The sequence below is a fragment of the Artemia sp. Qi Xiang Cuo genome, chromosome 18 (genome assembly GCF_049724085.1).
Source record: "Artemia sp. Qi Xiang Cuo chromosome 18, ASM4972408v1, whole genome shotgun sequence".
Lineage (NCBI taxonomy): Eukaryota > Metazoa > Arthropoda > Branchiopoda > Anostraca > Artemiidae > Artemia > Artemia sp. Qi Xiang Cuo.
Window position 1 is genome coordinate 33,646,535 of NC_142811.1, and position 25,788 is coordinate 33,672,322.

The 25,788-nt window shown below is 34.6% G+C and overlaps 1 protein-coding gene across 1 annotated transcript; it reads right to left on the reverse strand.

The window, feature by feature from the left end:
- Nucleotides 1-3,588: 3,588 nt before the first annotated feature.
- LOC148941427 (STING ER exit protein) lies at nt 3,589-25,687 on the reverse strand. The gene is made up of 4 exons (XM_089104646.1): nt 25,529-25,687; nt 18,885-19,041; nt 7,078-7,315; nt 3,589-4,591 (listed from the first exon to the last, which is right to left on the reverse strand). Exons 1-4 carry the CDS (start codon nt 25,647-25,649, stop codon nt 4,451-4,453), a joined length of 657 nt encoding a protein of 218 aa, XP_088960772.1. The 5' UTR covers nt 25,650-25,687; the 3' UTR covers nt 3,589-4,450.
- Nucleotides 25,688-25,788: the final 101 nt, after the last annotated feature.

The window sequence follows — 25,788 nt, forward strand, 5'->3', positions numbered from 1 at the left end:
CATGATATGTAATGAAGCTACAAATCTATTTCGAGCCCAAAAAGTCGCCAAGTCTAGAAAAAAAAACTTTCCCCTCAGCAGGCGTTCCTGATATTTCGAAGGCAATGTTTGTAAGCTTAGTACAAATGTATTTTGTAGTTTCTTTCTCTAACATACATTCTCGACAGCAGTTCTGTTGTGGAGCACCGAAAACGTCATTTTCGTTCTCCTGTAGAACTATGGTCATACAAGATGCGCCTTTTCATTTTGGCAACAGCGATCAGTTTTCACATAGCCTAATAACCTTAACTTTAAGTCCCTTGAAAATGGTTCTCCTAAAATTAATATAAATCAGCGAAAGTTAGAAAACATTAGGGATTTTTTTCCAGAGAATTTGCTGCTAAACGAAGACACAACATAACAGAACATAAAGTTATGAATACTTGTAAAACTGGGATTTAGATAATTTACTACAGCCATGTTCTTCATTTTAAATTAAACGAAACATTTTTTTTTAATCATTACACAAAGCTGAATATTTTTGCGAAAAGAAAACACAATAAGAAAGATTAGATTTCAAGAAAAAGGAGAAAGTTCTTAAATCTATTTCTATTATTCACCCACTGATTCTGATTCCAAGGAAATCACGTAAGTTTCTATTTACCCTGGGTTCCTATAGATGCGATTTCACGAAAAAAAGCTGTTTTTGCGTGATCCGTCAAGTTTCCTCCGTTTTTTGCTGCAAATTTCTGCATCACAATGGTTCAACGGCTGCGTTGAAATAGTTCTACTGAGCCCTTGATTTTGCATCCGTTATGTTAAATTAGAAGCTTTGTAGAACCATAAATTGCAAGTAACTGAGAAACTATACATGTTTATCAAATGTTTTCCATTAATATTTGACAGACAACACGAGTGTCCTCTCCTTTTAATACAGAACTTTAATAGGCGAGTCCTGTGGGGGATATTTACAGGGAAATGAGCCAAGGATATAAGACATATATTTTTGATCAGGCATAGTTAGCCTAGGCTATTACAGGTTAGCCCTTTGAATTTTTCTTGGCTTCTAGAATTTGCTTTAGCCTATTCCTAAGCATATGCTTTTTAAATAGTCTCATAATATCTTTGCGCTTCAACGGCTGTAGTGAACCGTTTCTGTGTGAATATTTTTGCGATTTTCCTGCATCCGCTATCCATGAGCCGTTTTGCGTTAAAAAAAAAATCGCACCAGTGGGAACCAAAGGTTAAATTCACAACCAGTACAGTCTAAAAAAAAATTCAGGATACCCTAAGATTAAATCCGGCTGAAACCAGTTTCTTTCAATAAACTTTATTGCTGCTCCTTTTCAATACATCCTATTTTTCTGTTAGATATCCCTCGCCCTCAATTGCTCTTTGCAATTGTTCTGACAGCCCCAGCAGAAGAAAACAAAGGAACAGATCTCAAAGAAAGTGAATCCTACTTGCCTTCTTATGGCTACGGCTATGGTAGCGGACTTAGCTATGGTGGAATCTATGGAGCTGTTGGCTATTATGGAAGAACTTATGGCTATGGATTCGATAGATATGGATATGGGGCTGGACTCCGCTACTGGTAGGATCAAAAAACAAGATCTGACAATTACATACAGCACTGCATTTTTTTTTTTTTTTTTTTTTAGTAAGTAAGTAGCGACTCGGCTCAATAGTAACCGAAACTCTAAGAAATGAAATTTTGTTACCATTATATAATCAAAAGAATCGGCTTATAATGCTGATTCCAAATATATAAAACTCATCAAATTTAAAAGAACCCATCAGAAGTTACGAGCCTGAGAAAATTTGCCTAATTTTTGAAATAGGAAGGAAACATCCCCCAAAACTCAAGAAATCTCAATGAAAATCTTACAGTTAGATTTAACGTGCAAAAGAATCCTATTGTAGAAGTTTCAAGCTGCTATATACAAAAATGTGGAATTTCGCTTTTTAGCCAGAAGAAAGATCACGGTGTTTTTTTCCCCCAGGGGTGATCCTACTTATCTATTTCACATAATTTTACTGCAAATTGCACTGCATTTCTTTAGCCTAGAATATTTTATAATATAAATTAAAGCGAGTTCCCACCATATACTCCTTATTTACTGAGTAAATGGTGCAGTTGTAAAGGAAACTATGAGGTTTGGATTAGGAAGAATTAGTGATAAGAAGGTGATTTTTTAACAAGAAAATTAACCAAGTTGTAATTTTGCGTACCAAGGAAATTAGTAAGGATTGTGGGTCCAGCGAAGATATCAAATTAGAATAGCCAAAGAAATGGGCCTTTTTTTGCAGTCGAAAAAAAGCTTGATAGGAAGAGAAGCCATAGAACCAAGAGTGGGATACTAGCAGCCACGGTAAAGACAATTGTTAAATGGCTCCAAAACGTGGGTGCTCCAAACAGTTGATGAATGTATTCCAGACATTTTCCAGAGGAATTGTCTAAGGATAATTTTACATACACATTTGAACAATTGCACAAATAAAAAATTAGGTATAAAAAAATGGGGTTCAATGTCACTATCCAGGGCTATGATCAAAGAATGGTTAAGATGGTTAGGCCACGATTTACAGATAACAGATGATAATTTCCCAAGAATCCTACTGTTTGGCCATCTAGTTAGGGCCAAAAGGAAAACAGAAGGCCCGCAAATGAATGGAGACAAGTCAACAGAATATTTTTTTTTAATAAAGTAAAAATTTCATTGGATCATTGGAGGGAGTAAAGAGTGCTGCTTGGAACAGGGTGGGGTGCGGAGTGTGCACACTAGTATTGAGTCCATGTGACTTAGTGCTGCGACACGTCTTCAGTAATAACAGTTTTAGTACCTAGTAATGACAAGCTACAAGGACAGAATAGTTGCTAATATATATATATGCTGAAAATGGCGTGTTTAGCCAATAATTTTTTTTATATTAATCCTAAGGTGTACAAACGAGTCAAAAACAAAATTCAGTAAAAAAACAGACACACACCGTAAGAGCAAGTCAAATCAAATTAATGCTCTCAAAGCTACACAAGAACACTTTTATGTTTCAATCTTTTCGGGAGCATCTTTTCCACTTACTCAGGAGGGCAAACTAATTCACTCACTTTTTAAATTTATTTTAGTTTCATAATGCTCAAATTTTTAGTAATCCAATGCATCCATAACTTACCTTTAAATAAATACAAAGTTCTGGTACACCTAGGAGGGTACGGGCCCTCATCCCTCCCACTTCATACGCACGAAAGTAGTAGTGAAAAGTGTAGCCTGAAATCCTATTAAAAAAATATATATACATATATATATATATATATATATATTATTTTCAAAGTGGTCTCACACTCCAGAAGTGAAAAATCGCTCGAAGAACAATTTATTTAGAAAGGTGTTCTCTAAACTCCCTAAGATGTTGGCTGGGTATAGCTGCTCTCCTTAAAATTACTATAGTTTTACTCAAAATTCGCTCTTTTCTAGTTTGATGGATAGCCCATTCCAACCCCTGTGAATCAACTAGTATGTATATTCCTGGCTGGGGATATACCCGACGTTTAAATGCATTGCAAAGCTCAACAACTAAAGAATAAAATCAAAACAAACTATATAAAAATATAACAATTTATTTCAAAGTACTCAAATGACATCAAATGCTTAAAACAAAAACTACCTTATATCAAAATTTCACGCTGTTCTCCAATAAAGTTCAGCATGGCTGTCCTATACTAATGCGCTACACCCAAACTGTCTTTTAGGAGGGCTGGGTAGGTAGTAAAACAAGCTAAAATATATGATATACCCTTTGAATTTCACAGCTGCTTGTTCTTTTTGTCAAAAAAGTTCTATGATAACCAAATAGTTTAGTTAAAAAAAAAAAAAGTTCAGTTTTGTTCCTCACCATTGTTTAATAGTAGGCTATATCTATGAAAAAGGACCAGAGTGCACAAAACTATTTTTACACGAAGGGCGGGGGGGTCCCTTGGGCCAGTATTGGTGTTTACAAAGGTTGTTTATAACATAGTGTTAAAACTGTATATCGTACATGCGATGGTAAACCCTAAAAGCCATGCAATATAGCTTTAAAGTATTTCCGCTGAACTTTAATATAGCCTTACACCCCCAAACCCCCTCCCGACCCCTAAACAATATGCACAAATTGCACAAAGGATGGTTTAGCCAGAAAAATAAAACATTTGCCCTTCTTTGAAAAAATGTATGCATACCCCTCCCTCTTAAAAAAAACTGATGCGAGTAGTGAAGAAATCTATTCAACAGCTCAGAGCTTAAACTAAATTGGAATAAGACTAATATATGCTTTTCCTGAAGCCAAGAATCAGAGTTAATGTCATTGGACAGTCAAAGAAAGTCTTGCTCAGACTTTTTTCCTTTTTTTTCACTTTATCACTATACTTCCAGCATCCAAAATTGAAAGACAGTTCCTGTAAAATACTCCTAGACAAAAACTGTCCATAAACCTACTTATCGATAAGGGTTCCGCGTTGAAGTTTCTTTTTTATTTCAGCCACTGACTCGTGTGGCTTTCGTTTAATTCCTTTCCTTTCCAGTTGCTTCTCAATAATGCGAGCGTTCAATGCATATGAATCCGCGACCTCTCTCTAAAAAGGAAAATTTTAAAATACACTCAACTTACTAATCACATGACAGAAACTCAACATCTTGAACCAAAATTAGTGCAATTAAAAAGGCTAACAAAGCAAAAATGCGATACACTCGAATTCCTTAGAACAGGAGATGCCCTACACTAGGTACTTAAAGAACAGCTCTGTAACACACTACACCTCTATTGCAATGGTCTCTCGGGGTGAGTTGTTCCTGAATAACTGGTCTCTCGGAGTAGGTTATTTCTGAATAGGCAAGTTTTGAACAGCTTGGCACCATGAAAATACTCAAAAAAAGCTATAGAATTAATAATAAAAAACGCTTAACTTTTACTGGCCTGTTTCGACCAACTTCAAAGGTAGCTTACCTAATGGTAGTCTTTTTTTTCTTTTTAAATTAATCCCACCTCCTCTCCTCTCGGTGACATAATAATTTTTTCACTTAATTTCAAACTTTAATGTCACCTACAATAAATTAAAAACAACTTTTATTTTTTTTTTATTTTAGATTTGGGTGGCCAAACATAATTGACGAAGACAAGGTATACTACAAAAAAAAATCAAAACCGCAAAAACAAAACAATTCCCGGTTTAGCAGGGTGCCCTTCTGCCATAGGGCATCCTTTTCACCGTGGAAATACAGTCTTTTCTTAAGCGCATATTACATTGATTGATTAGCAATTTAAATTATTGACTAACTTAAATAATTAACTAACATCAAGGAAATTTCAAAGCAGTAAAGCCAATCCAATTTTCAGATTACTAGAACAAAGAGTATGGGAACTGGTTAGAGACGAATCTTTGGCAATTGGACATGGGTTTGCAACAAGTTTCAAATTCAAACATGCTTAATGTTAGCCTATTAAAATCTGCATTTAAAAAGGTCTCAGTTGATTTGGATGCAATCAGAAACTACCTGAGAGCAGGAAGATTCTTGTATTTTTAGACAATTTTTCATTGGTTAAGAAATAGCTAGGGCTAGGTTAATATACAGAACATGGACTAATTAGCAAAAATCTTCACAAACATAGTAGGGTAGTCATTTTACAGTTTGAGGTGGAAAAAATTGAAATGCAAATGTTTTGTGCACTAAGTGTTCAGAATAATAACATATTAAAACTCCACAAAAACTTGAAACCATGAATGGCCCCAAAATTGCACTTCTTAGCCCCAAAAGATTGCTTTGGATGGGCTTAACGATCTCTTACTATGCATTTGGACCTGCTGAGATGGAAAATCAGCTTTTAAAATACTTTAAACTTTAGTTTCGTCGCCCAAAAAATAAAAACCAAATATTACAACAAAAGAAAATTTACTTTTCTTCAAAAATGTTTTGGCACTGCAATTCAGCTGGTCATATAAGGTGTAAAATGATACTCCAAATCATGTTTCCAAAAAAAGTAAATTTTCGTATTTTTTTTTTCTATGAAACTTGGCTTGTGTGTGTGTGTGTTTTTTTTCTGTTTTTTTTTTATGTGTACTTTTTATTTTTGGGCCAAAATTCAGGCCTTTGTGTAGAAGTATGAAAAATTTTCGTGTAGAAGACATTGATGTTACCATTGCTCCAGGTTTGACCATTTGTCGCGTAGAATGACTAAAATTTTTGTCTAATTTTACTCCTATTTACGGTGGCTACGACTGAAATATATGAACAAATTCAGTTAACTAAGGAGATTTATCTTGTTATTGTTTTAACCTTAATACTTAAACCTTAGCAAAGGATATAAATTTGGGAGTGGCAAGGAATGGTTTTCCGCATTCTATTCCATACGCCTGCATATCCTTGGGACTGTGAAATATAAGTAAATCTGGGAATACAAACGTTCAACCCCAGTGATGGCCAATGAATTTGTGACCTGAAATAAAACATCTTTTTGCACAAAAACACAGCAGTAAGGGTATGAGTTCTACTTCACTAAAGGGCAAAAATCCTGAACCAGCAATGGAAATGGTGGCTTCTTTCAGTATTTATTGCTATAGTCTAGTGTTATTGTTATAGTCTGTTATTGCTAAAACTTTAAATTTTTTCTAATATTTGGCTTCCAGAGTCTACTAAACTATTCAAAAATACAGTTGGTCATCTTCTTCCAATAGTATCCTGTTTTCATGATAGACATACACAAAGGAATTAGGTCTAATAGCATATTCGTCAAAACAACAAATAACAGGTGAACTGTTTGAAAAAAAAAATCCAAAAAAGAGGAAAATTCTCCAGATTCTGGGTAAAGGAAGGCTCAGAAGCAGTTTCTATGGTTTTCATTTTAGCCTGAACACTGAAGACGTATTGGCGGAAATACAGGTAGCACATTCATAATTTACACTCTTTTTTTCTTTCAGCGGGTTTGAAGTCATGTTTTTCTTCTTTTTTTGGCCAGTTCAGCTTAAGACCTTTTAATGGCAACATATTGGATTACTGTAAAGATCATAAATATTAGTTGGTCCAGAAAATAGTAAAACAAACACAGAATATAAAGAGCCCAAACCTCTTCAATTTCATCCTCTTCATCTTCAATGGTGGACACGGTTACTGACGAAAACTTGCCCATATTTTTTGTTAACTTAGTAATCATTATTTTTTTCACTGGCTCCTCTTCTTTGGGTGGGCCTTGAAGCTGATTATATAATCCCTTGCCATCATCTAGTCCTCTAGCAACAGATCCTTTTACCACAAATATTATCTTCTTTGATGGACCATGTTTATAAAATAAAAAAAGTCCGCACCTAAAATAATTAACGTAAAATCACTATCAAATTTTGTACAGGAGGGAAGGCACGAAAAATGCCAGTAAATTCTGGCTTGACAAGGCACAATACTTTTAGTTTTGGCGCCTGTAAGTTAGAAAAACAAAATCTGACAATGTTCGCTTAAAATACGGACCCTGTTTGATTAGCACAATGGTATCAACTGGACTTTCCTAGGTGGAGCAAAGTCTGTAGATATTTTTTTCTGGGGTGGGGAGACGAGTTTGAAAAAAAAGATCGTTTGGTAGAAAGGTATCGTCTTCTTTCAGAAATTATAAAATATTTTGCTTCTCACACATTGTTGTACTAATCAAGGGTGGAGAGGGGGCTCAAAAAACCTAATTACATCCTTCCTAAAATGCATTCTTTGCTTTAAGTCATTTCTTGAAAAATTTTAAATTGAGGTGAATTAATGATAATAATAAATTACAGTTTCACTCAATATTAAGTAATAACTTAATCATTTCATCAAACAGTCAACATAAAATGACAGAATAGTCACCAGAATTACAACCACTGGTGATTTATCACCAAACCAGGCGTTTTCCCCCTTTGTATGAATTTATAGATTTGGTGATTTTTTCCGATATTTTTTTTAAGTTTTTGTCCTTTTATTAGAAATGGTCATTTCAAAATGGTCCCTCAAATTATAAGTAGCTGACAATAAGTTAGGTTTTGGTTATGAGGCTTATTTGTCAACTTGAATCGGCAAATGTCAACAACATAATGTTTCCAAGGTGTTGGCACGCGGCGGCGACACCTTGGAGCCTCCCCCGTCCCCACCTTACAACACCCCTCTATCCCTTAGCTGCACCCCTAATTGGATGTCATGGTTTTAACTGATTGAAACTTGGATCTTTCACCTACACACGTGAACATTCATTGAACAGAAACATATGGCTTATTTGCTTTCTTTTTAGTTGTTTTGGTAAAAGAAGTACGTTCTTGAAGTCACCATACATTTAGAACATTGCTGCACCAGGTGTGTATTGACAAGTATTGACAACAAATATACTTTGACTCATCACTGTTGCTCTCTCCACTATAGTCAGAATTATCTAGTGGCTCCACCCCCGATGACTGAACAAGCAAAATTACCTGAGGAAATCTGGTGCCGCCTTCTGGACAAGTTGCACATTTGTTTATTTTACCAGCCCAAAGAAGCAAATAGATGGTATTCTTCAATACAATTATGCCATTCTCAAGCAGTAAGATCTATTAAGACATTCTTAATCATAGGCAGTGCAATAGCGCTGCCTAAAGAACAATGTTGAACAGCATAAAGAATAAAGAACAGCATAAAGAACAATGTTGGAACAATGTTTTTTTAAAGACCAGGGCACTTCGTATCGAAGGAGTTGTCGTAAAAACTTCGAAAAGGGCTCATTCAATTATAAATCGAAAAGGCTACGACCCTTTTTAATAGCCAACATTGATTGGAGGGCCTATAATAGCCTATGCCCATCATTTCCTCAAACACGTCCAATCAAAATTTTTAGATAGAAATTTTGTTCAACGTAGTTTAAAAGTTCGGAAATTATGCCTTAGCTTTGGAGGGGGTTCATTGGATAATCAGAAGTTATAGTGTCCTTCTTAAGATTCAAAGTGACCAGAGGGCAGATATCCCCCCCCCCCCACACCTCGTATTTTCCCCAAATGCATATGGTAGAAACTTTAAGATAGCCATTTTATTCAAAATATTCCAAATACGATATAGCAAGGCTTTTGGGGTTGAAACAAGCCCTCAGAGCCTGGAGGCAAGTGCGGTGAAGCTTTCTAATTAAGTCAATTTGGAATTTAGTAAAATTATTAAGACGCAAATACAAAAGTTTCGAAATACCTTTTTACATTAAGATAAAGGTACACATCCTAGAAACAGCTTGTTTCCACAAGCTGTGTGTAAGCTTGGAGGGAACTTGCTCAATAACCAATTTCCTGGCTAAGTACGTCAATGAGCGGGATCGATGTGGTTGGTTTTTCATACATATCCTCAGATTTTTTAGACTGAAGACCAAATCTCTGACTTATAAGACAAATCTTTGTCCGGTTGCTATCTTATTACAAATTCCATGGAATATTGTCGGATTATTGTAATTGTCTAAGTATCTTATTATATATTATTGTAGATTTCTGATACTTGTGGTCTACTTGGGACAACCAGTCCCAGTAGAATAATATATGTATTATTATACCTTGTAGTTGTCAATGTTAACTGAATAAAAGTATTGTATTATAGCCAACCTCTCTACAATCTACATTTAGTCTCTCGAATATACCCAGCTGGTACGCCTCATTAGTCAGGTCATAGCCTAAGGCACGCTACCAAAGTTTAATTACCTTAGGGCTATAGTTTATCTCCCCTATAAAGGGATAATAAAGGCATCTACCACAACATCACCCTAAATACCAGTAAAATCACTTTACAACAACTGGTGGCATTGCGGAAAAACTGGGTCGAGGAGACTAAATTAGGTTGTAAAATAATAAAAAAATCGAAATGACCTTATCAGAAGGGGTAAGCAGTTGACTTCACTTTTAGCGGCGCTCGAATTAGAAAAACTTCGAGTAGCTGTGCTCGAACTTTGGCTATTACAAATGGAAAAAATGAAAAAAAAAGCTCAATTAAGAATTGAAAAATGAAAAAAAAAAAAAAGTATCTGGTATTTAGAAACTAGAATTAAATTTATAATCATTATTTTTAATAGTGTTATTAATAAAGACATTGTGACAGTGCCTCATATAGCTAACTAATGAAGTATTTTTACTACTAATTAAAAGAATAAAATAAAAGATTATACGTAAATAAAAAAAAATCTAGCTGGACTGATGGAACGTTGGTAGAAACAGAAGAATTTTAGATATAATAGTAGCAAATAGGGTCCTATGTCAGCCTTACTACAGATAGAGGCTATAGACTTATTGTTCAAGGATAACACTGATACAATTTAGCAAAGGAAGCACATAAATTGTGGTTCGAACAATTGCAGGTTAAAACATTTCCGAGTGTTTTTTTAGAAGTAGAGATGCTTTGAAAATATGGCATTTTACAATGTAATAAGCAATAGAACTACCTTTGTTAAAGCTAACCCGAATACTAGTTTAGTTTTGTAGTTTCACAAGCAAAGGGAAGGAAAAGATATATAAATTTGTAATTAAAGCACTTGAGGAAAAAAAAGAGAAAAGTAACCTTATAAGTAAGAGAACAAATGTGGAAGCGTAGCCAAAGTCGCTGAAGGAAGCGAAAAAAAAAGAATTGTTACCCAGCTGGTATGGGAAGTCTGCATAAGGCGAGAAATTCGGTGAGAGAAACCGTTAATCACAGAAAAAGGAGGCAAGGGGATAGGTCTTAAAAGGGTCTCCTTTACCTACACAGAGGACCTTCATCTGAATAATTGTGTTAGAAATAGTTCAAATTCTGAATTAGCTGCGCGAAATGAGTCACAAGAAAGTTCAAATTTGAATTTTAAACCATGGCTGCTTTTGAGCCATGTAGATGTAAAACAAGCCAGTGTATGAAAACTGTTATGCTTGTTTACATAAAATGTAAGCCCACATTAGGACAAACGGATTAGGCAATGCATCCTTTTAGGATAGCTAATATTGATAATTCTGGTCCGCTCTTAATGACGAACCACCCTCGAGTCTAGTATAATTAAAAATCAATAGTTTTGTCAAATATCAGATAGAGTGTATATCAGATAAAACACGGTGTGATAGAAGAAATGAAATAGAGGGAAGCCAGTAGTCCCTCATATTCAAATTAGCCTACAAGTAGATTGTATCTAGCAACAAAATAGAAATAATATTACGGAAACAATTACACAGGACGTTACAGTCTATATTACAATAATTAAAGTTCAAATTCCTAACTTTATACGGGTTAAGGTAAACTTAATAAACATTATATATTTAGAATCAGCATTAAAAGACAAATCTTTTGATATATATATATTAAAAAAAAATTTGGGGGTTGTTGAAAAAAAAATTTGACGGGAATTAAAAAAAAGTAATAATAGGAAAATACAGCCAGAGTTTACATTAAGTGCCGGCTATGTGTAAAAGCTAGCTGTAATCTTATTATAATTAGTTATAGTCTAATATAATAATTTTTTTGTTAGTTACAAATAACAAAAAGAAAAAAAATTTAAAGAAGCGCTATAAAGACTTAAGCAAAACTTAGAACAAGCTTAGAAAGCAAAAAAAGTGCTAGGTAAAAGAAACGAAAAACAACATACAAATAAATTACAACCTAAAAACTTACCAGGAGGTAAAATCCAGTGACAAAATCTACTTAAAATAAGCCAAAAATAAACCCAATCGTGAGAATGAAACCACAATCTTTCAAGGCTTTAATTTCTTATCTAGCGAGGTGTTGGATCTAACAAAATCAGTAGACACTAAGAATCTTGAGTTTAAATAACCGCCTGTCATATGTGCGAGCTACAGCACCTAAATCCCATTCTATCGAACCCTAATACAAACTAAACCCATCCGCTTTTCCTTTGAAAATAAAATATAACATTACACAACGAAAAAACTTGCAGTAATGAACAAAAACTCATTCATGCAATTTTCCCGTATTTAAGCTCATCAATAAACCACATATAAGTGAGAATTTCATTCAATGTAATGTAGCCGTGTAAATGAAATTGCTGTTTCTCTTTGGAATATAGAATAAGATCGTAATAAAAACTAGAAAAGTTTTGAAGCCGTTTTGTCACAAATATTACCATTTTATGAAGAAATAAAAACTAGCATTTGCAGGGCAAAACTTAATTAAAAGTGTTCTAAAAATCAGCAGAAAAATACAGTACCATACTTTTCTAACACAAACACTTTCGGACGGAGAAATTTAAATAATTTCAAAAAATACAGGTTTCAACAAGACACCCCCCCCACCTCTTAAAAATAAGGAGATAATGAATTTGACCATGGAAGGGCAATTAGCATAAAAACTTGTAAAAGTTATTGAATAAAACATGAAACATATAAATATAGGCTTAGAAGAGTTGCACACTCTTTGAGTTACAGGGCGAACCTCTGCCCGTTTGTTATCTTATTAGAAATACCTTGGAATATTGTCAGATTATTGTAAGTGTCTAAGTATCTTATTATATATTATTGTATATTTCTGATACTTGTGGTCTACCTGGGGACAACCAGTCCCAGTAGAATAATATATGTATTATTATACCTTGTACTCGTCTATGTTAACTGAATAAAAGTATTGTATTATAGCCAACCTCTCTAAAATCTACATTTAGTCTCTCGAATATACCCACCTGGTACGCCTCATTAGTCAGGTCATAGCCTAAGGCGCGCTTCCAAAGTTTAATTACCTTAGGGCCATAGTTTATCTCCCCTATAAAGGGAGAAATAAAGGCATCTACCACAACATCACCCTAAATACCAGTAAAATCACTTTACAACACAAGGGTTGTAAGTTATGCCCCGGGGGCATTTACGGTTTTTATGGAAAGGATTGTTGTATAAACCTTAGAGAAGGCTCATTTGGTTGAAAATTGGAAGTTCTAGTTCCCTTTTAAGAGTCAAAAGTGATGGAGGACAACTAACCCCCCACCACGACTACCCCCACCAAACGGATCTGATTGAAATTGTGCGATGGCCATTTTGTTTAAAATAGTCCAAAGAGCATATAACGATGCCTCCCGGGCTGGCACAACCCCCAGAGCCCTAGGACAAGGGCTTTAAATTATGCCCTGGGGGCATATAAGGTTTTTATGGAATGGACGGTTGGGTAAAATTCAGATGGGTCTCATTTGATTTGAAATTGGAAGCTATAGTGCCCTTCTTAAGAGTCAAAGTGATTTGAGAGCAACCCCTCTCCCCGCACGCATCATTTCCCAAAACAAACATCCAAACAAAGTTTTGAGACATCAATTTTTTTCAGCATTGTTGAAAGGTTCAGTAATTATGTGTTTGGGGTTGCCCCCCCCCCCAAGGCCTCAGGGGAAGGGCTGTAAGTTGGGCAATTTGTTCATTGTTTATATATAGTATATACGTTATTGAGAAAAGGTATGCATGTTTGACTTCTACTTCCCCAAAATACGAAGGGCATTAAGGTGAGTTTTTCAGGGAATGTTGAACTAAATCAAAACATGTTATGTATATATGGGTTGTCAAAAGGGCGTAACTCAGGAATGACTGAGTATATTAACTTTGAACTTTCAGGAAATGATCAGGGAGATGATCAATTGACCAAAAAGGCAATATATCCACGCTACTACTACTAGAACTACTGCTACTTCTACTACTACCACAACTACTATTACTACTACCACTACTATCACGAAAACTACTACTTCTGTAGCAAGTACAACTAAGGCTGAGGATATTCAAAAAACATCTGAGGAAACGTTGAGGGGAAGGTTGAACTAAATCAAAACACACTGTGTATACAGATTGCTGATGCGGGCATATCAACAATATTTTTGGAATGGCTTATTGTATCAAGAGGAAAGTTCAGGGGCATCATGAGTGGGATGTTTGGTTGACCAAAAGGCAAAATGTACCTGCAACTACTGTGTGTATTATGACTGAATGTATTAATTTGCAACTTTCAGGAAATTATAAGGGAGATGATCAATTAACCAAAAAGGCCATATCTGCATGCTACTACTACTACAACTACTGCTGTTTCTACTGCTACCACAACTACTATTACTACTACCCCTACTATCATGAAAACTACTACTTCTGGCGTATCAACAATATTTTTGGAACGCCTTATTGCATCAAGAGGAAACTTCAGGGGTATCATGATTGGGATATTCAGTTGACCAAAAGGCAAAATGTACCTGCTGCTACTGCTATTAATACTGCTGCTGCCTGCTACTATTGTTACTACTAACAATAATACACTATTACTGCTACTACTGCTCCTACTACTACCATTGCTACTAGGCTATACATATGAAGGTGAAAATTTGACAGAATATTGAAGGGGAATTTGATCAAAACACACTATGCGCATGCACATTGTCAAAAGGGTGTATCTTAAGAATCGATTTGGTATTAAGTTGGGAATTTCAGATAATACTTAAAGGGGAAGATCAATTGACAAAAGGGTAATAAATGCATGTCACTATTAACACTAGTAACACTGCTACTTTTACTAATACTACTACTAAACTACTTCCACTACTACTTCAATTGCAACAACTTCTAAGGCTTATTGTATTAAGGTGAAAAGGGCGTCAAAAGCGCACATCAACAATTTTTTTGTAACAGCTTACCCTGTCAAGGTGAAACTTCCAGGGCATCAAGAAAGCAATGTTCAACTGACCAAAAGGCAATATGCACATACTGCTACCGCTATTAATACTGCAGCTACTACTACTACTACTAATACAGCACTAACACTGCAGCTACTTCTACTACCACAGGAAATACTGTGATAATAGTACTATTAAGGCTAAGTCTATGAAGGTAAAATTTGAGAGGATATTATTGGCAAATTCAATCTAACAAAAGACATTGTGATTGTTAAAATAGCGTATCTTAAGAACTGATTTGTGTATTAGGTTGGAACTCTCAGAGAATACTTAAAGGGGAAGATCAATTGACCAAAAGACAATGTGTACACACTACTACTAATATTACTACCACTGCTACATTTACTAGTTCTATTACTATTATTATTATTGCTCCAACTACTACTTCTATTGCAACTACTTGTAAGATTAAGAGCATTAAGATGAAAAATGAAATTTGTTGGTTGCATTCATAGAATGTGAATAATGCATATCATTACAAAAGATACAACCAAGCATTAACGAGGTGAGAAATACCTCTAGAAAGATTTCTGAGCAGTATGAGGAGGCAATAGCTGCATCAGCTAAGTCAAATCCTAAAAAATGGAAAAATGGAAGGCATTCAGTTACCCAGCTAGCACACAATGTCTGTAAAATTGATAATCTCCAAGCAATAACAAATTCCTTATTAATCAATTTGCCTCTATCTTCACACCTGTTGACAGTGCTCCACTCCCAGATCCCTCCAAATATGGCATCATAAGTGTAATGCCACCTATTACTATCAATAGAGTTAACCTCGAAACCCAAATAAATCAGTTGGACCAGATGGCATTTCCCCTCGACTTCTCAAAGAAGCACATGCTGAACTGTCTCTCTCTTTTACCCAGCTTTTCCAGAAGTCTCTAAATTTAAAGTGTATACCTGCAGAATGGAAGTTAGCACATATTACCCCAGCGCACAAAGGTGGCAACAGAGATGAGGCAGTTAACTACAGACCAATAGTATCACCTCTGCTATGGGAAAAATACTCAAAAGCATAGTCAATTCTCAGTCATTCAATATCTGACTCAAAATAAGCTGTTGTCCCCATGCCAGCATGGTCTCTGTTCTGCTAGATCAGTTGAGACCAACCTTATTGATGCATATGAATATGTCACCGAACTTATAGACAAGGGTTTCCCAGTTGACATGATTTTGATGGACTTTGCTAAAGCATTTGATAAGGTATGCCACAGGCAACTACATATTAAACTTGAAGCTACTGATATTAATACAGAAACTATCGACTGGGTGATGCTTTTCCTTAGTAATAGAAAAGAAGCAGTTAAAGTGTTTGGGGATGATGGACAATCATTTCTCCCTGATGTTGGGAAGTGAAAAGTGGAGTACCTCAAGGCACAGTCCTGGGCCCAATTTTATATAATATTTTCATTAATTATGCACCTTGTAACATCAAAAATATAATAAGCCTTTATGCAGATGATTCAAACGTAATTGGTTCAGTTGAAAATTCAGGAAAAATAGAAACCATTCAAGCAGACTTGGGCGCATTTACTCGCTGGGCAGGGACATGGAAGCTGAAGTTCAATGTCCAAAAATGCAAGGTTATCCACTCAGGTATCAAAAATTCAAGACACCAGTGTTCAATAGCGTCAATGGATAAAACAAGGCAACCTATTGTCAGTAGTCATGCTGAACATGATCTGGGTCTCTTAGTTGATGAACGGCTAAAGTTCAGTTTGCATGCCCAAACTGTGGCAGCAAAGGCTAGTCAGACACTTGGTATATTTAAGAGAAATGTCAGTAGTCATTTACCATCAGTTATTTCAAAGCTCTATAAAGGTTTAATTCGACCTAAACTAGAGTTTGGCATATGCATTGCCAACCCAAGTAATAAATCTGACCAAAAAACTCTAGAATCAGTTCAGAGGTGTACCACTAAATGCATCCAAGGTTTCTACAACATTCCCTATCCCTCCCGACTTGAAAAACTAAATTTACCCTCACTGACTTATTGCTGAAAGAGAGGGGATGTTATTATGGCATTCAAGCTGCTCAACCATAAAGAACTTATCTCAAATGTTTTTCAACCAGATCTCTCTTCAAGGACAAGAGGACATGATCAAAAACTTTTCAAGAAGCATGTCAATTTGAGATTATATTGCAGATTCTTTTCTAATCGGGAGGTGAATCTATAGGCTAGAGCTTGCTAGATCAGGTAGCAGTATCTTCTATCAGTATTGAGTCATTAAAAAGTTCAGTTGACAAAGAATGGTGCAACAACTACTGGCGATTATTTTGGGACTCACCTGATCAGTCAGCACACAATCTTCACTGACCAGTAAATACAGGATCATACCATTGTTGGCAAGTGCGATCTAAGGTAATGCAAATTTCAAGAAGTATATGAATATTTAGGTTATCAAAAGGGCATCAACAATGTCATGACAATGGCTAATTGTATTAAGTTGAATAGTAATACTACTGCTGTGACTACTATTACAAGAATAGCCTACCTAAGGGTATGAAGGTGAAACTTTCAGAGAATATTTCTGAAAATTTCTGTTGTATGGATGAAAACATGCCATCCATATGCAAGTTGTCAAAAGGGCAAATCAGATATATCTTAGGAACAGTTTTATGTGTGAAATTAAAACTTACAAGGCTTGGTGTGGGGACCAAAAGACAATATTTGCATCATAATACTACTACAACTACTATTATTATTTTTCCTGCTACTACTACTACTGCTACTAAAGCTAAAAATACTACTATTAACTCTACTCCTGCTGCTACTACGATAACTACTGGTGCTACTACTACTGCTAATAAACCTAAGGGTACTAAGGCAAAAATTGTGGACAATATTGAAATAAATTGAAACACAATATGCGCACATAGGCTGTCAAGAGGACGTACCAGTAATGCTTTGATGGTATTAAGTTGAAAATTTCATCATGTGTTGAAGGGTGTGTTGAAAAAACAAACAAAGGTGCTTTGTGCATACTGCTACTAAAGCTACTAATGCTACTAAACAAGCTAAGGGTGTTAAGGTGAAGCTTTCAAAGAATATTTAGGCGGGTTTTGAACTAAATCAAAACGAACTATGATCATGTAGATTGTACAAAGGGTGGCAAAGCAATATCCCAATAACAGCTGACATTATTCAGTTAGACCTTTCAGGGTAAGTTGTGATGATTTTTGAACTAGCCAAAAGACACTATGTGTATACTTTTAATACTACTTCTATGGTTACTGTAACTAATGACACTAAGGGCATGAAGTTGAAACGTTTAGGGGGAGTTCCAATTCAATGGAAAAACTATATGCATGCAAGTATTAAAATGGCATATAAGCAAAATCATAGGAAGCGCTGCTCTATCATAGCTAGTAATATCATTGATATTTTAAAGGAGCTAATTTGATTGGGAATTCAAAGTTCTAGTACCCTTTTTAAGAGTCAAAAGTAATTGAAGGGCAATCAGCCCTCCTCTTTAGCTCATAATTTTCCAAACATTTCCAATCAAAATTTTAATATAGCCATTTTGTTCAGCATAGCTGAATGGTCTTGTAACCATATCTCTTGCGCAGTTGTGTAGGTCAACCCCTCCCCCCTACCCCCACAGTCATGTAATTTGCTCATTATGTTTAAAAACTAAATGTTGCTTTAAAATCAAATCAAAACGCACTGTGTGTATGCTGGTTGACAATAAGACATCTCAGCAATATCCCAAGAACGGCTGAGGGTATTATGTTCAAGCTTTTGGGACTACTTCTATTACTACTTTTGTTCTTAAAATTTAACTAAATCAAACGAGTGTAAGTGTATCCAGGCTGTCAAAGAGCATAGATATAATTTTTGCAAAGGGTATTAAGTTTTATTTTGCAGGTCAACTAGACAAGGCATAAAACTAAATTAAACACTACTATCTGTATCCAGATTTTTAAAAGGGTGTATGTTGTTAAAATTTGTTGAAAACGTTTCTCCAGCATACAAATAGCAGGCCAAACTATAAACTCTTAAAGAAAAACCAAAAAGATTTAAATCATTATTTTCCTTGTCCCTGAAAAAGAGTTTGTCAATATAAAACAAGCAGAAATTGGGCAGTGAAATATCATAAGCTTTTAATTACTGTGTTTGTGTTGTTGTTTTTTTTTAATCTAGCTTGATTTTAAGATTATCTGAACCAAAAGCACTTGGCCTTAAAAAAATCTTTTAGGGTAGGTTGTTTAGCACTAAAAAGTAAATAATATAGGAAATGAAGCCTTACTTTTTACACTTGTCTCTGTATTGTTTTTCAATGCCTTCACTTCTTCTGATGAAAGTAGTTTCATCTTGTTCACAATTCAACTTGTATACATGCTTAGTTCCATCAACAACCCTGGCACCATCTTTTGGTCGAAGAGGAAGCTTCTCTAAAGCACAATCTATAAAAAATAATAGATAGCAATAAAGTAGTTATAAATAAAGACATTGAAGTTTATAAGGACATTAGCCAAGAACCTGATACTGCATCAGCCTCTGTTAATTGAGAATTGTAACAGCTAAAGGAAAAGACATAGAACAAACAACGGCAAGAAACACACTGAATTGTAAACGAAATTTTGAACAATGATCTGTGGTTGGAAACTGGAAAAGAAATATTTGTTATCTATAATGACTTAGAAATTAAATGAGATGGTGTATGAATCTAAACTGCTAAAGCAAAGAAAGGTATGGAGAAAACTTTCTGAGGCAAAGATGAACAAAAATGGACAATGAAGTCTATGGTTGGAAAACAAAAAACAGCAATGGCTGTCCACAGAAACAATCTAAATAGGTCAGGACTTTAAGGAAGAATTAAATAAAAAAAAATTCCAACTGAAAGTAAGGTGCAACATTAAAAAAACAGCAATGGCTGTCCACAGAAACAATCTAAATAGCTCAGGACTTTAAGGAAGAATTAAATAAAAAAAAATTCCAACTGAAAGTAAGGAGCAACATTAAAACTTAAAACAAACAGAAATTATTATGTACATGAGGGGGTTTGCCCCCTAGTCAATACCTTGCTCTTTATGCTAAAGTTCGAATTTTGTTCCAATTCTTTAAGGGTGACCCCTGAATCATAAAGGTTGTTTAATCAGAATAAATAGCTCTTTTGAAAGTACTAAAAAAAAAAATTGCATAAAGAGGGAGGCATTGTCTAGTGGGGGAACTGCCTCATACACATAATACTTTATGTTTGTATAATTTGTAATGTTGCTCTTTACTTTCAGTTGACAAACTTGTTTTTTTTTAAATTTCTGATTGTTTTTTAAATAATGCTGGGAAATCTGGCCTTCATAGTAATGGCACTTCCTCCATGGAAATATCCTCCCGTGTAACCCCCTCCCCCACCAGAAAAATCCCCCTGAAAACGTATGTATACTTCCCAATACAATAACCAATACTATACTTAAACAATGGGCAAAGTTCATAACTTGCAGCCCTTCCTCTGGGGACTGTGGGGGATTAAGTCATCATCAAAGACATAGTTATTAGATTTTTCAACTATGCTGAACAAAACAGCTATCTCAAAATTTTGATTGGGTGACTTTGGAGAAAAGGGGCGAGGGAGGGGGGCTTGTGCCCTCCAATTTCTTTGGTCACTTAAACAGGGCACTAGAACTTTTAATTTCCATTTGAATGAGCCCTCTTGCAATATTCTAGGAGCACTGGGTCAATAAAATCACCCCTGGGTAAAAACCAACAAATAAACATGCATCCATGATCTTTCTTCAAGCAAAAAATACAAAATTCCACATTTTTGCAGATAGGAGCTTGAAACCTCTGTAGTAGGGTTCTCTGATACACTGAATCTGATGGTATGATTTTCATTAGGATTCTATGACTTTTAGGAGGTGTTTCCCCTCTTTTTTATTCGAAATCAGGCAAATTTTGTCAGGCTTGTAACTTTTGATGGGTAAGACTAAACTTGATAAAACTTATACCTTTGAAATGAGCATAAAAATTCAATTCTTTTGATGTATCTATTGGTACCAAGATTCTGTTTTTTAGAGTTTTGGTTATTGTCTTATATATATAAGACAATAGGTGTGACTTATTAGTTTATTCTTGTGGCCAGAAATGTAAATATGCATCACCATAGGCTCAATACAACTCCCCTTGAAAATACAAATTTTTCCTTAAGATTGTCACCTATTTAGATTGTTCTTGTAGCCAGAAATGTCAATATGTCAGTTTTAAAAAGAAAAAAAAAACTACACAACCACTCTGGGAATAATAAGAATTCTTCCTTAAAGTGGTCACCTATTTAGATTGTTTTTTGTGGCCAGAAATGCCAATATGCCAAACTATATTAATGACAAAATTATATTGACAGAATGTCAACATAAGTTTGGGTCAATATATACAAGATTCAGTGATAGGTAAAAAAAAAAAAAAAAAATTTAATACAAAAGCAAATGCTTGGCCATAATGTTTAGTGCAACAAGCTTGATAAAGCTTACTGTATTTTGGTATTAATAAATAGATAAATAAATAAATACATTTTAATAGTATTTACAAGTACTTGGCTCAAAATTTATTTTCTGTTTAAATACTAAAATATATATTTAAATGCCCAAATAAATAAGAAATAAAACGTGTAAAGGATAATATAGAAAGGATTTTTAGTAAGGTAACCAGATAAGTTTTATTTAGGCTATACTTTATCAACAGAAAAATTATACAAACCAAGAAAGACAATAATAAAACCACAAAAATCTGTTTGACTTGTTATCCAATATGTTTTTTTTCACTTTCAGCATTGATCAGTTCTTGCTTCTATTGTCTTCAATTCTAATTTCTCTTGTATGTTAAAAAGTCAAGTGAGAAAATAGCCTTGACAAGAGCAGGCAAAACAATTGACATGTTTTGTTTGTGGAACACTTTTGAAATCATTGCACAAAAAAGGTCTGAACCAACATCTTTCCTCTTATCTTCAAAAACTGTAGAATCTCTTATTTTAAGGAACTGTCAGTGTATTCAGACTTGGTATTATTCACATGATTTTGGTAGAATTACAAATGACTGTAGTTACTGTCTTGGTTTGAGCAGAGTCTTGTGCTTCTGGAGCCTCCTCTGTATGGAGGAGGCTATTCTATGAAGAGGGCTCTTCCATAGAGGGATAATCTATAAGGATAAAACAAAGCTTTTGAAACAGGTCTCTCTCTAGACATCAGAGAGAACTGTACAGAGAGACATAGTAGATGAAGAAGCTTTTACCAAATACTTCTCTTCATAAAGTAGACAGTAGCTGCATTTTTTCAGGTACTTCGGCTTGTGTGCTGATCTAACCTACTTAAAAATTGGGTTTGAACTTTGTCCTTTTTATTTTCAATGTGATTCATAAATAGAATGTGTAAAAGCAGCAAAGACTTAGGGTACCTTATGGTATGTATTGTTTTAGTAGCAAAATATAGATGAACAGAAAAGCACTTAGGACTGCAAAACTACAATTGATGTATTCAAATCTAGTAAAAACAGTATGCAGCTGATGCATTAAAAACTGGTAAATACAGGTTTTGACAATTTTATTCAGTTCAGGAAATAATTACCCACTTTTACTTAAAATTACAAGAGATAACATTTTGGGCCTTTTGTTTCCTTAAACAGTGGTGTTTTCCATAAGGTTTTCAGCTCAGAAAGGAAATGCTTTAAGAAACTAGAACCTCTAGCTGAATATGATGGTCCATGGGTTCCAAGGGAACAGCTGAAACTAAATATCAAGCATCCTAGACTAAAAAATAACTGTTTAGTCATGAGCATAGCTGTCTCACATTGAAATTAAAAAAAAAAGTTTTTCAATTGAAAGTAAGGAACTACAATAAAGCTTAAATTAACAGAAATCATTCTATGTATGAAGGAGGGCTGCTCTCTTCTTTGGCCCTCACTCTTTATGCTAAAATTTGACTTTCTTCTCAACTTTTAAAAATGACTGTAAAACATAAAGGCCATTGAATTAGAATAAGAAGCATTTTTGAAGCACAAAAACTTCAACATAACAAATAAGGGGTTGATGAGGGTGTAGCCCCCTCATATGTAGAATAATTTATGTTTATTTTAAGTTTTAACATTGCTCCTTAATATGAATTGCTCCCTTTTTATCAAAATCAGTAAAATTTTTCAGGGTTGCAGCTTTTGAGGGGTATCATTAAACTTGGTGAATTTTATATATTTTAAATCTTAAAATTCTAACTTTAAAAAAAAACTAAAATACTTTCTTATATCATTCCTAAAAGTTCTTTGCTTAATCAACATATCCACCTCTAATCTGCAAACATATAGCCCAGATCATGTATGGTAATCTCTATGCATTGTTGTGTTTCTTGATTTATTCAATGTTGGATAAACTATATTTGCAGTTTTCAGCATAACTTAGCTAAAATGAAAGTGAAAACATCACTTGATGCCTTTTTTATGCTCTTTTGTAATTCAATAATTGCTTTTGCAGGAATTACATTTTGAACCAATAATGGGGCCCAAAAGGTAAAACAGTTACAACAGGGGGAGGGGGGGTTGGCTCTAGCCCCCCCCCCCCCTGGCTGAATGATGCTGCCTTATATTTTTGTTTTGAGATTTCTATTATACATTATTGGAAGTGCTGATTAGACCAGCCAAGCCCCCCCGTAAAATCCAACTTATGGGTGCCAATGTAGCAAACCCAGATTTTAATATGTTTCTAAAATAAACTGTCCAATGAGAAAAAATGTCATCTGTTACTGATTCAGGATTGGAATCAGGAATCAGATAATTATTATTTTTATGTGATTTTTTTTTCATAATAACATTTTACTATTAAGAAATAGCCTAATCAAAATAGTAGGCTAATTACCATTCCTGAATCAGCTAAAAATGACAATCTCTTCTCACTAGCCAAATTTACTTAGTACACTTTTGAAATTTTTATTAGGCTACTGGGGCTATGGAATGTTTTGAGCCCTTTAAGGGCTCAAAATGTAATCTCCCTTCAAAGTGATAATTGAATTATAAAAGAGTACAAAAAAGGGTAAATTTCTAGGTGGCCCTATAATTTAGCTAGGATGAAAGTGAAGACATCATTTGATGCCTTTTTTATGCTCTTTCATAATACAATAATTGCTTCTGTTGCAAATTGCATCTTGAGCCCTTAAAGGGGCCCCAAAGGTATTTTATATGAATTATGAAAGAACATATAAAAAGCATCAAATGATGTTTTCACTTTCATTCTAGCTAAATTAGATGGCCTGCTGCAAATTTACCATGAACTTTATCCCCCCCACCCTAATGTGCAGATATATACCCTGAATTGTTAATGGCAAAGTTTTGACTTACAAAATTCAGTGCTATTTTGTCAACAGCATTTGAAAAACTTGAAACAGTGGGAAAACAGTTTGAATTGAAAATCACGTATTTTGCAGGTTAGGTTATAACTTCTTTGTGTGGTTACAAAATGAAATACCTTTGGGGCCCCTTTGAGGGCTCAAGATGCAATTTGCCACAGAAGCAATTATTGTATCATGAAAGAGCATAAAAAAGGCATCAAATGATGTTTTCACCTTCATTCTAGCTAAATTATAGGGTCACCTAGAAATTTACTCCAAAATGCATCAAATGATGTGTTCACAGTAAATATTTACCAAATCATATTATTGAGTTACAAATAAAGTGAATATACCACTCGATGCCTTTTTTTATGCTCTTTACAAATATAATAATCATTTTTGTTGGAAATGAATTTTAGCCCCCACCCCTATATAAACCAATTCAGGGTATATATTTACACATTAGGGGGTGGGGGTCATTATTTCTGATGTAAATGAGAGGTTAGTTTAAACTTCCCCCAGTAAATAATCATATTATTAAGTTACAACTAAAGTGAATATACCACTCAAGTGCCTTTTTTTATGCTCTTTACAAATACAATAATCATTTTTGTTGGATATGAATTTTAGCCCCACCCCTATATATACCAATTCAGGATATATATTTGAACATTCGGGGGGTGGGGGTAATTTTATTTCTGATGTAAATTAGAGGTAAGTTTAAACTTTCCCCTCACCCCCCTAATGTGCAAATATATCGTCTAGCCATAATCCAATGTCTAGGCAATGACCATTCACAAGTAAAATTTGGCACTTAGCTAGACATGCTAGACAAGGCGCTTGGCTAGACATTGAGTTCTAGCCTCTAGAACTCAATGTCTAGGATTTTTTATAACAGCCAATCAGAATGTGTCAATTTCCATTATCTTCTTCATTTTTGTTTATATTTGTAACTGAAATTTAATTTTTGTTTTCTCTTTAATTGTTTTTTCTTTTCATTTTAGGCAAATATACAACACCAGACATAATAATGAAGCACACTAAGGCAATTTTTTTGCTTATCTCATCCATTAGCTTGTGACAGTAAAAATAGGGATTATAATATTTGAAAGTTTTGCCTGCATAAGCTCTGTTGATTGGCAAGAAATGACAATTTGAAACTAAATTTGCAGTTTAGCTAAGCACCAAATTTTACATGTGAACAGTTGTTGCCTAGACATTGGATTCTGGCTAGACATATGTCTAGACATGGGATTCTAGATAGACATGCTTGTGAATGCTGCTTAAATATTTACTGTGTTCACTTTCATTTCAGCTAAATTATGAGAAAACTACACATTTTCCTAATGTTGCTTCTCTGCAATTAAATCTATTTGAAGAAAAGAGTGACCTCTGGAAAAATGCATGAAAAATATACGATTTGGGCTAGCCTATATTTTTGCAATTCAGGGGAAGGGGGGTAGAGTAAATTGAAGTACTTTTATGAATAATATAAGTATATCAAAAATACTGAAAGTTGTTTTCAGAGTCACACTTTTAGCCTAGCCCATTTTAATAACATAGGCCTACCCCTTTTATCCCAACAACATACCAAGAATTAGCGTCATTTGCCCACAGAGGCAATAATACAAATACAGAGGCTTTTCTTCTCTATATTCTTCCTCATCTTTAGATTCTTCCACAACTGGAGGTGGCTCAATAATTTTCGGCATGTTTTCCTCTTCTTCTTTTTTATTATTCAAACTGCTGAATTCCCTACAGTGTTGTTGTGACAAAACTTTGATTTTTACCTAACAAAGTTCTTAAAATGTACTTTTTCGGCAAAAAATGTACCAGACACAAAAAATTTAG